Source organism: Humulus lupulus, chromosome 9 (genome assembly GCF_963169125.1).
Source record: "Humulus lupulus chromosome 9, drHumLupu1.1, whole genome shotgun sequence".
In the NCBI taxonomy this organism is placed as follows: Eukaryota; Viridiplantae; Streptophyta; class Magnoliopsida; order Rosales; family Cannabaceae; genus Humulus; species Humulus lupulus.
The window spans coordinates 41,562,789-41,575,235 of NC_084801.1; the positions used below are offsets into that span (position 1 = coordinate 41,562,789).

The 12,447-nt window shown below is 35.8% G+C and overlaps 1 protein-coding gene across 1 annotated transcript; it reads left to right on the forward strand.

Annotated features, from left to right (window-relative positions):
* Window positions 1-9,109: 9,109 nt before the first annotated feature.
* LOC133799647 (protein ALP1-like) lies at window positions 9,110-10,121 on the forward strand. Its single transcript, XM_062237645.1, has 3 exons — window positions 9,110-9,436; window positions 9,526-9,751; window positions 9,835-10,121. Exons 1-3 carry the CDS (start codon window positions 9,110-9,112, stop codon window positions 10,119-10,121), a joined length of 840 nt encoding a protein of 279 aa, XP_062093629.1.
* The last annotated feature ends 2,326 nt before the right edge of the window (window positions 10,122-12,447 follow it).

Sequence of the window (12,447 nt, forward strand, 5' to 3'; positions counted from 1 at the left end):
ATATGGACTATGTGTTAGATTTTCCTTGCTGGGCATTAGGCTCACTCCTTTTTGTTTATATGTGCAGGAAAATAGTCTTAGTGGCAGAAAGGTTCTTGGAAGCTTGGAGAATGTGTATTGAGGCAGAATGGATTCAAGAGCCGAGCGTTTCGATTCGACGATGTAGTTTTTTTTTTTATGGTTTTTACATGTATTTTTCCGCATTTTATTATCTTATGTCATGTTTTGATTTTAAAACAATGGGATCCCATATCCTAACTTGAATTTTATGTAAGTTTAACTTTTATTTTTACAAGTTTCTTAATAAAGTTATGGCATTTTCACTTGTAAAGATTTATTAAGGATTAGTGTTTATGTATAGTTTTTCGTTAATGGTCCAAAAGTCTAGAGTAGTTGGGTCGTTGCAGTTTTCTACTGCAAAGATACCCTAACCTAAAAGGCTTTCACCCGTCATTCCCACAAAACTCAGCAAACCCTTGCATGCGGCTACATTAAATATTTACCTAAGCTACAGTGAAAAATAATTTCAAAACATGCACAGTCAGGAGACTTACAAAGTGTTTTGGTTGAGAAGAGGGTGAAGGGATCGCCTGGGTTGGGACTTCACCGGAGCAGTTGGTTCCAATGCTTCGAAGGAGTCTTTGCACCTGAACTTCTTGAACGCTGGGGTAGGCGGTCGGAAAGAAGAGGGTTTCTCTTTTGAAGATAATGAAGAGAGAAGAAGAAGAAAATTTCTGAAAATTTTCAAATGAACGGGTGACCCATGCGTAAGGTGGCCACCCCTTTTATATACGTGAAGGGTCACGTGAAGAGGGCCGTTGGATTTCCCTGATGTGGGATCCAAGGCCCTCTACTCGAAAGACGAAACGACGGCTGGGTATAGGCTAGGCCATTAAATGTGGTTCTCGGAAGACGTACCGTCACCAACCACGATGTTCCACGTATTCGGTGCCTGTGTAGAATGTGGAATATGAAGAGTTCTTGGGGAAGCCTAAAAGCCCCTACTGTGACCCTATGCGACGTGGTACACCAAAAGCAGGGGCTTGGGGGGCAGATGTAAGCCATGGTTTTCCCACCGGCTGATTAGCGAGCTGAGATACGGCCTAATCATGACTACCATGTGGACATCCCCAAGACCGGAGCTGCCATCGTAAGGTCCTACCTCCTTAGCTCGAGGTAACCTAAGGGTTCGCCAAGATTGCTTAAGGACTGTCTGGACTCTGAGGGCAACAGGTCGAGAGAAGCATCCAGCTCATGGTACGAGCTAGAGTTGGAGGCTGTGACCTTTCGTAAAGTCAACCACGCAAGGTAAACGTGCATATATCAGACATCACATGTTTGATATACCCCTGACTTCTCGGACACGCAGCAGGAACGTGCGTATTCAGACACCCACGACTGGTTTGGGCCGTGCGGCCCATTATCCCCTTACCTATTGATTTGACCACACTTATGTGTCAGGTTTAGGAATTAATCATGAATGTCACAGAGTTGACATGATAGGTAAGAAGGTCACGGGATGACCTTCTTACCAACTCTCAGGTGCCTTCTCCTATAAATATGTTGACCCTGGGAGTTATAAGGGGTTGGATTATATATTGTAAGAAATACCTTGTAAAAGAATACCCAGTATATATCAATAATACTGACTGGTGAAGTAGAAGGATTTTAACATTTGAACCACCTAAAAAAACGTATTTTTTGTCACCATTCCATTTCCAAGATCATTCATCTATTTCGGTTCAACATAAGCACTAATCCCTTTCTCTTTCTTTTCTTGATTACCTGTTGGCGAAGAACCGTGTCAACAGGTATTAATGCTCATGATGAGTCATTGAATGCTGATGTCGATTAGATCTAATCTTTTCATCTTGTGTTAAACACGCTAAAACCGTTCTTGACTCATAAGTCAATACTATACGACTAGTGCTCAGTACTATTGTCGAACCTGACTAATGAGTCACAGCTTCACAGTTAATACCGATACCATTGCCGATTCTGACTAATAAGTCAATTCCATTCACAAATAAGCAAGTTTCTAAGCATTTGATATGCAATCAAATTCCACATTTAAACACTTAACATGCCTCAATAATAACCATGCATGTCACATATGGGGTGCAGTTTTCTTACCTCTGGTTCGAGCGAGAAATAGTAAAAGAACTACCCTTGAGAACGATCAGCCCTTTGATTCCTTAGCGGTCACCTAGTCATAACCAATTATAACCTCCATTAATGAAAATTAACCATAAAAGGTTCTTGACCTAAACCTCACTCTCGGGACTCCGAATTGTACCCAAACGATGAGTAGATTCGATCCCGAGCCTTAGGAATTGAAACCCTGAGCCAAAAACCCTCAAAAATGCCCAAAAATGAAATCTGGAAAAGTAGGGTAGTGCTGTAGCGTTACCCCCCTATTGCCCCAAAGCTATCGGCAGAGCTGAAGGCCCCCTAGCTAGCGTTGTAGCCCCCATAGATGGGCACTGTAGCACTACAACCAGGGTTTTCAACCCTGGTTTTTCCCTCCTATGACACCACCATTTCCAACCTGAAAAACAAGCTTCCAAACCTCATTCAAACTCCTAAATGAACCCAAAAACCATATACACAAGTCCTAGGCATCATAACCCAAGCAACCCTTGCCAAAAACTCCCATCAATTCCCATTATCCAACTCAAAAATCCAGTTGAAAACCAAAAATGAAAATAGGGCAAGAACCAGAGTTTTAATGGATAGAAACTTACCTCAAGCTCAGTTTAGAACCCTCTTCAATGGTGGAACACAACCCTAAGCCCTCAAGGTCCACTTCCTTAGCTTGAATCCTCAAAAGAAGCTCAAAAATCCAAAGGGAAAAGGAAGAGAAATGGTGTACGAGAGAAGGTTCTATTGCCCCTAAGCTTAAATATAACCCTAAACAGCCTCCAAGGGCAAAACCATCCTTTCCCGCCTATTTCGTTAATCATAATTAATACTCTCCAATTCCCATTATTCCCAATATTCTCAAATACCAATAAATCATATCCCATTACCCTTTAATTCCTAGTAATTTTCTAATCACCAAATTACCCCGAGACTCACCCCGAGCCCCGCAATCAACCCCGTTATGACCAAACTACTAACTTGCACTCAAAGATCATCTCATGTCGAATGGCTCGAACAAATCCACATTATAATGTGGCATCATCAATAATCACTAACATGCATGAAAATACACAACTACACCCTCAACGGGCCAAATTACCAAAATGCCCCTATGATCAAATGTGGACCCACATGCACGCATTTAACATCATATTATAATATAATTCACATAAACATGCACATAATCATTTAATGATGTAATAAATCAATTATGGCCCTCCTAGCCTACCAATCCAACCATGAAACCTCATTAGGGATTTTGGGGCATTATAGTTATGTATGTTTATGAATGAACGGCGAGGACCCGGAACGGCGAAGGCCGCGAACGGAAAGAGGCGGAGATCGGTGTTGAGCATGCTGAGTGTCGGTCGCTAGGGCGAGACCCTCCTAGGGTGCTGTATCCACCTGCTTGGTGAAGACCGCGAACCCAGGGCCTGGTAAAGCACCTGGGTCAGTGTAGGCCGCTATGTGTTTTGTCTGTTGACTGTTTTGCTGTATATTGTGGATTAATATGTTTAGTTTATTATGGATTGAGTTTTCTTGCTGGGCTTCGGCTAACGGGTGCTCTATGGTGCAGGTAAGGGAAAATGAAAGATTGACCAACCATGAATACGGAGAGCGTGGAGTGACGGGTACATGTTTGGACTACCTGGCTGCCACGGTCAGGGTTATTTTGGGAAAATGTATTGTAATGGTTGTTTTGTCACCTAGGTCGACTGTATTTATATTTTTTAGTTGTAATACATTTTCTAAATATTATTTTTGGATCCCAAATGTATGAATTTTTATGACTTCAATGAATGTCCAAATCTTTTCAATTTATGTCGTTAAACGAGTTTTATTTCGATTTAGTAACACTTTTAACCTAAAACCTCAATTAGCGAGTTAATGGCACATTTATAACTCTCATAGTAACGACTCTAAGGTAGTAGGGCGTTACAAAAATTCAAGACAAAAATTTAAGACCTTGTTGTAATCTAAATTTCTATGTAATGATTGTGCTCCCCAATAGCTGCTAATCTTCCCTTGATGCTCAATCTCCACTAAAATCCCTCCCCCCCCCCCCCCCCCCCCCCAAAAAAAAAAAAAAAATTCAAAAGGTAGGTTGTAGCTTGAGAAGTCTCTAGTTTTTAAGAGAAAAGACTTGAACACTAAAGAAGAACTCCCAAAGATGCGAAGGAGAAGAAGAGTTATCTGAATTGTCCCCTTTTTCTAACTATATGGTCAAATGACCATTTTTCCCCTCACATTAACTTAACTTCAAAATTAACCCCAAGGGCACTTTGGTCATTTGCCTAAAAATCCAATTATACCACTATTCTCCAAATTTATCACCTAATCCATTAACAACAATTATTTCCCCCAAATTATTTTATTTACCAAAAATTCCCAAAATACCCCTAAGCTCGACCCGAGCCAGGAATTTATCCTATAGTGACTTTTCTGCTAAAAATTTCTCGAAAGAACCCACTCATGCTGAATATCACATATATCCACATAATAATGTGGTCTCGAGCATATCGCACATAAAATTACAAATATATCCTCAATAGGTCAAAATTACGAAAATGCCCATTTCTAACAGAAGTGGGTCCTTAAACACATTTAATACACATAATCATGCATGCTCAATCATATTATAATATAATTCAGTGAATTAACATAATTATCTCACATGTCCTTCTGGCTTGCTAATCAAAGAAGTAAGTCATATTAGAATTTTCAGAACGCTACAACTATCCTAACATAATAGAAATTTCATTGTTGAAATTTCCCTGAAGAGCTCGGGATATTGATCCTGCATGTCCGACTCTAATTCCCAAGTTGCTTCTTCTACCTTGTTGTTCCTCCATAATACCTTTACCAAGGTGATAGTCTTATTCTGCAAGACTTTATCCTTCCTGTCCAGAATCTGTACCAGTATCTCCTCGTAAGACAAGTCATGTTGCAACTCCAGAGTCTCATAACTCAGCACGTGTGTAGTATCTGTCACATACTTCTGAAGCATCGATACATGAAACACGTTATGGAATTTTGATAAAGTTGGAGGCATAACTAATTTGTATGCTACATGCCCAATCATCGTTAGGATCTCAAAAGGTCCAACAAACCTAGGACTCAACTTTCCTTTATTCCCAAAGGGCTCGTTTGGTTGATGGTAATGGGCCAGAAAGGAATGAAATGGAATGTTAATGGGCTGGATTCTTTTGTTTGGTTGGAAATAACAAGTTTGGAAAAGAATTCCATTGTAATGCTTATTCCCCCAAACTAACAAAATAACTTTTCCAATTTTGAGTAAGTGGAATTATAATTCCATTCCACTACTTATCATCATCTCTCTCCATCTGGGTCTTCGTCTTCTTCTCCAACTCACTGAGTTCCTCAGGTACGACCATGCCTGCAATTTATTTATTTATTACTTATTTGCTTTATTTATTTTGATATCTCACTCTCCTCTTGCTCAACCGCTGAAAACCACAAGCAATCCGACACAACCATCTCTCATTCTCACTCTCAGCAAGCAACACACCCAGTCGAAGGTAGCTGCTCGTCCCAGTCGGAGGTCCGTGTCAGAGACACTCTTCTCTTCTTCCTCCTGCTTTTCTAATCTGTTGCAGAGGTACTCTCTCTCTATCTCTCTTTCTATGAATTCAGTAAGAGCACCAAATGTTTGATGGAATGCCTATTTGCATATTTTAGATTTTTCAATCCTTCTGTTGTAATTCCAAGTCCTCCAAACTTATTTTATGTTTTTGTTCTAGATTATCTAAAACATTTTTTTTCCTCCAAAATTCCAAACAAAAGAAAATAAAATCCCTCCATTTTTTTTCCCTTTCCCTCATCAAGTTTGAATTCCAAGCGGAGGGTCAAGATTTTGGAGACTGTCAGTTTTCTGATTTGAATTTACACTTATGTGTTATGTCTCTAGGTTATAAGAGAAAATGTCTATTTTATGCTATTTGATTTTCGACAGAGATCTTTGGGGTGCTTATGTGCATGTACATTCTCACATTAAAAAAAAAAGATGCATCAGATACAAATCATGAACAAAATATTTGTTACCCGTCTCTCATTTACAATGGAGACTTTACAAGCTAGTCTGTGGGTTAAAGAATCTAGATGTTTTCTGTTAGAATTTAGCTCACAGTAGTGCCTATAATGTTTCCATTGCACACCTGGCATATTACTGAAAAAGATTTGAGGGTTTGTGTTTGAACCATTATGACTGTGAATGTAATAAATCTTAGACTACCTTTCTCAGAAGAAAGTGGCATCTGTCACTATAATAAGCTAGGAGAATATGAACTAGATCTTTTAGGCTTGGGTTTGTGTTGTTTTGCATGGGGCTAGCTCAAGTGGTTGGGTGTGTGGGAGGGGAAAAGGGCTAGTTCAAATGCTTGAAACCAGTGTTGCTGAAAGCAGCATCAATGAACTATAAGCAAGCATGCATTGCTTAAAATTTAAATTGTTCCCCATACAACACCATAAGAGAATATATCAGAGGAAGAACAAAGCTTGAATCTGCATGTAGATTAAGTCATAATTTATTAATTATTCATATTTAATTGAATGAATCAACTTCAGCTAAGTTTTGTTTATAGTTTAGTTAGTCAACACATTTTGTGTACATGTATATAGCTTAACAGAAGTTATCAAAGGGTAAGGTTGTTTATTACATTGAAATATAGCTTAATAAGAACAAAACTCATTTATAAACCGTACATGTATCCACACACATATAGGTGTATACACACATATATATATATACACTACATGTATTTAATTAAAAATTTATGTGATTTATTGGCCCTATAACACTATACCATATACAAACATGTATTTAATTAAAGATTTCTGTGATTTATTGGTCCTATAACACTATAACACTATACCATATACAAACATGGAAAGAGAGAGAGAAAACATGTATTTAATTAAAGATTTCTGTGATTTACAAACATGGAAAAAGAAAACATGTATTTATTGGCCATATACAAACATGGAAAGAGAGAGAGAAAACATGTATTTAATTAAAGATTTCTGTAATTTATTGGCCCTATAACACTATAACACTATACCATATACAAACATGGAATGTGACTTTAGCATCTTGTCATAGTTTATACTTCCTATTTACTATCAATTTTATTTAGTCATTCTTTGCATGGTTACATGATAACCAGGCAAAATTGGGTTTTGTTTTTCTTAACTTGTTTGTACAGTTATGTTCAAGTAAACTTTATCAATTGACATGGTTAATGTGTTTTGAATAAAAATAGAAAACATACCTTATTATGTTCCCTTCTTGACTTCCCAAGTCAACCCTCTTGACCACTTTCAGAACATTAGAAAACCCTCATAAATATTCCAAACCTTTCCGTTCCCTCAATTCAAGCTGAGAAATATAAGGGGATCCCACTGTTTTCACTAAGCAAAAGTCTATGTGCCTCTTAGTAGCTCTAAAAACCCCTTCAACCTTTAGCTCTTTTGGAAAATTTACTTGACTAATTTTAGTAACACCAACTAAAATGGAAAAAGATGGTTTTAATACTGTATCACCGTTGTGGCTAAAACTAGTCTCTTATTAGGGAATATCTCCAGATAACTAACGAAATAACCTGTCACAGATCAGTCTCAAGAGTTTATGTTATACACACAAAATGTCATTTTCTTCTTTATAATTTGCTCTTAGCCATACTTAAAAATCCATATTGGTCATTATTATCCAGAGCAAAATGACCTTTCATGTGAAAGAAAGTAACCAAAAGTGGGAGGGGACCGCTATAAACAATCGTTTTTAAGGGGTCTATTGATACAATAAGAGATATAAAAAAGAAGAAACATTACAACAAAAGGGTCTTAATTACTCTTCATTAGACACCCAACCAATCAGAAATCAAAAAACAAGATGGAGTTTCACCTCTTAGCCAATCACCACTTAGATAAGACCTATTTGTGGGGTCCCATATATGGATACATCTACTTCTCAAAGGTCAATAAACACTAAAACAGAGTCTCATTCTCATTCACCACAAGTTTTAATTGGAGCAGAGAGCATGGAGTGGAGTGTATGTGTCTCTGTTGATGAATGTGTCTAATCTACACCACAAGTTTTAAATCAAAGTCAAAAAGCCTCATGACCCCATCTAAATAAATACTATTTTAATCTCATTTTTGTAACATTATTTTAATTTGGATTCTCTGACAGAAAAAAAAACTCTGGATTATGCTTGCCCACTTCTGCCAATTGGTATTTGTTTTCCATTTTTTGCCACTGCAATGAAAATCTATACACAAGTTAATCATTGTTTTTAGAAAGATTTTAAATCACAACTTGAGACTTTAGAAGCAAACTATATAAGAAAAAAAAATTCACAACAAAATCAATTCTTGCAAATTAGTTATTCTTTGGAGGGTTTTGCTATAACAAGTTTAATATTTAACAACTAAACATGTTAAGGTGTATTTTGGACACATTATTTACATATATTTATATATATATAAATATATAACATGTTGATATGATTTGACTTTAATATACTATATAATTGTAGAGTAAACCAACAAATTTATGCTTTGAAATTGTGCCAAAGAGTTTAAGTAGTTGAACAGTTTCCTTTTTAAATCTAAGGAACTTCATTTATTATTAATTTTGTCAAAGCCTTCTGGCAACAAAATACTGAGAAAAAGTGGGACTAATTAATCAACTTGGATTTGTTCATTTTGATAACTAAAATTTTATTTGCTTGATTATATTCATTGTAGGATAATGGTTCGTTTAACTGTCAGTGAGAGACAAATTTTGAGAAAGAAGAAGATCATGGCTCTTTATTTGCATTGGATGAATGTGTTGCATGTAGTGCAGTGGTTTTTCAAATTATGGGAAAAAATTATTGTACATGGTATTGAATCAAGCTCTTTGGGAAGACAATTATACATACTTGATGTTTTTGTCAATAGGAAAATTATGCATCAAATAGCTTATGAGAGTGATGTCATATGTTTTGATCAACTTAGGATGAATAGGAAAGCATTTAGCAATTTATGCATAATGCTTGAAACTAGGGGTGGGTTAAAAGCATCTAAATACTTGCAAGTGGCCATGTTTTTACATGTAATTGCTCATCATGTGAAAAATAGAGTCATTAGATTTCGATTTATGAGATCTGGTGAGACTATTAGCAAGTTTTTTCACAATGTGTTACATTCGATCATTCGACTACATGGAGCGTTATTGAAAAGACTTGAGCCGGTTGTTGAAAACTCAACAGATGAAAGGTGGAAATGGTTCAAGGTATATTATTTATTACTTGAATTAAAAATCACTACAAATTTTTATTTGTTTGAAATACTAATAAAAAAAGTTTGTTTATTATGTGGTAGAATTGCTTAGGGGCACTAGATGGAACTCATATTAGAGTGAGAGTACCTATGGCTGATAAACCAAAATATCGTACTCGAAAAGGTGAAATAGCTGCAAATGTCTTAGATGTATGCTCCCAAGACATGCAATTCATATATGTGTTACCTGGATGGGAAGGCTCTGCAGCAGATGGTAGAGTTTTACGTGATGCCATACGTAGAACAAATGGTTTGTGTGTTCCAAATGGTATGCTTTGTGTTTAGATTATACATTTTTTTTGGATAAGTCATTTAGGAGACAACTTAATCCTTGTCTTTATTTTATTTTAGATCATTATTACCTTGTAGATGGTGGATATACTAATTGTAAGGGATTTCTTGCTCCATATCGAGGCCAATGCTATCACCTCAACCATTGGGAAGATGGGAATCCTCCCAGAAATCCACAAGAGTTTTTTAATATGAAGCACTCATCTGCTAGGAATGCCATTGAGAGATGTTTTGGTGCAATTAAGAATAGATGGGCAATTCTTAGGAGTCCATCATTCTATCCAATAAAGACTCAAAACCGAATCATTTTAGCATGTTGTTTGCTTCACAATTTTATTAGGAGATAAATGCCTACTGATAATACTGATATGCATCCAGAGAATGAGAGTGATAGTGGAGACGAAGAAGATAGCATGGATGCTGATGGATCCATAAGAAGTATTGAAGCTTCTGAAGGGTGGACAACATTTAGAAATCATTTAACACTTGAGATGTATAACAAATGGAGAGAACATAGGAGAGCAAGCTAGTTTTTTTTATTTCTTAGATTAAATGCACAATGATTGTCTAGGTTTCTAAATTTGGTTTCACTTTGCTATGCCAATTCATTTAACTGTTTGTGTAATTGACCACCCCAAAAACTTATATCACTTGCTTTGAAATGGAAAATTTATCTTTAAATTTATGTTTTGTTATTGGTGTGTATATCCATTCACTTTTATTTCTTTATTGCTGGCTGTTTGTTTCTTTTTCATTCAACTACAATATTTCAGCTTTAGTTTTTAGTTTCACAGTATTTTGATACCTTATTTCAGCATGGAGACTTCAAAAGGAAGAGGTCCAAGACAAAATAAAAGATTTTGGAGCGAAGATGAAGACAAACACTTGGTTGAAGCACTTATGGAACTGAATAATGAAGGGAAGTTTAAAGCTGAAGGAAATTTCAGGCCAGGTCATCTTAGAGCTCTTGAGATGAAATTAAAGGAGTGAATGCCTGCATGTGATATACAAGCTAAGCCACACATTGAGTCTAGAATGAAGACTTTGAAGACTCATTTTCAAGTGGTTCATGAAATGTTGACTGGACCATTTTGTAGCGGATTTGGGTGGGACAACGACAGAAAAACTGTTACTGCAGAAAAGTCAGTGTGGGAAGCATATTTGCAGGTACTCAAATAATAGTATTTGGTCTGCTATTTTTCTTATGATGTTAATGGATCCATAAGAATGATTGTTTGCTTATGATGTTGATGGATCCATAACAAGGATGGTTTGCTTATTTATTTGTATTTGATTTTTTTTATTTTGTATAAATGCAAAGTCACAAAGAAGCAGCCCCCTTCAAGATCAAGTCACTCCCTTGGTATGATGACTTATGTATGGTTTTTGGCAAGGATCGTGCAACTGGAAAAAATGTGGAGACTGCAGCAAATGTTGTTGAAGAACTTCAAACTGAAGAAGAAAACACTACTCTTGGAGAAGATGATTTCAACTATGCTAACAATGTGGATGAAGTGCCATCTATGTCTGTTTCAGATGCAACAAGAGGTGCTCAATCTCACACTCAATCAGATGGGTCTTCAAAGAAGAAAAGGAAAGCTGTAAATCATGAAGAACTTTCAGATGCACTCACACAATCAGCTTGTATTATCGCAAGAGAAATTGAAAAAGCTTCTATTCGTTTGAGTAAAGCTATTGGTGAAGACATGAATGAAAAACATATGCAACTTGGGAAAGAGTTAGAAAGGACCACTACACTTACCACAGCTCAACGTCATAAGGTAGCTCGCATGATTATGCAAGATAATGCTATGGTTTCTTACTTTTTCAGTGTCCCAGATAATGAGAAGGATGAATGGGTGACACTTCTTCTTGATGGCTCTCTCTAAGATCATGTTTAGTCCACTTTGCTCTACTACAATTTGCAGGACAATTTATATTACCTTTGACATTCAGTAGTATACAAATTATAATCTTTTGGATATGATGTAATGTTTTATGCTCATAATTTTGCAAACTAGATTGTCTTTGAGCATAGATCTGAGTAATTGGACATGAATACTTATACTATTTCTAGTGATATTTCATGTGTATGGACAGTAATCAAAAACTCTTTTGATTATTAGAATATAAATATGTTATAATGTTTAGTTTAACATTTTTATGTTATTATATTGTTTTATTTTTAAAAAATATAAAATAGTGTTTAGTGATAATTAAAGTAAATTGCATTTGACATTAAAAAAATACTTCACAAAAATAAATTCTTATTGATAATTTTAATATTTTGTAGTGTTCAAAAGTGGAATTATTATGCTTAAAAAAAGTAGGATTATTAAATATTATTTTGTAAAAAAAATATATGAAAAAAAAGTAACGTCATTGTTGATAAATCTATATAAATATATATATATTTAGTATGTTTATTTTAATTTATTAATCATATTTTAAGCACTTTGGGCATTTTTGTCCAAAATAAATTTATTCCATTCCATTCCATAGTCAACCAAACATAAGAATAAGTATTCAATCATTGATTCCATTATTCTAACCAAACAACATAATCACATTACCTTTCTTATTTCATTCTATTGCTATTCCTATTCCTATTCCTATTCCTATTTTTATTCCATTGTTTTCATTACCTCCAACCAAACGTCACCTTAGTGGCTG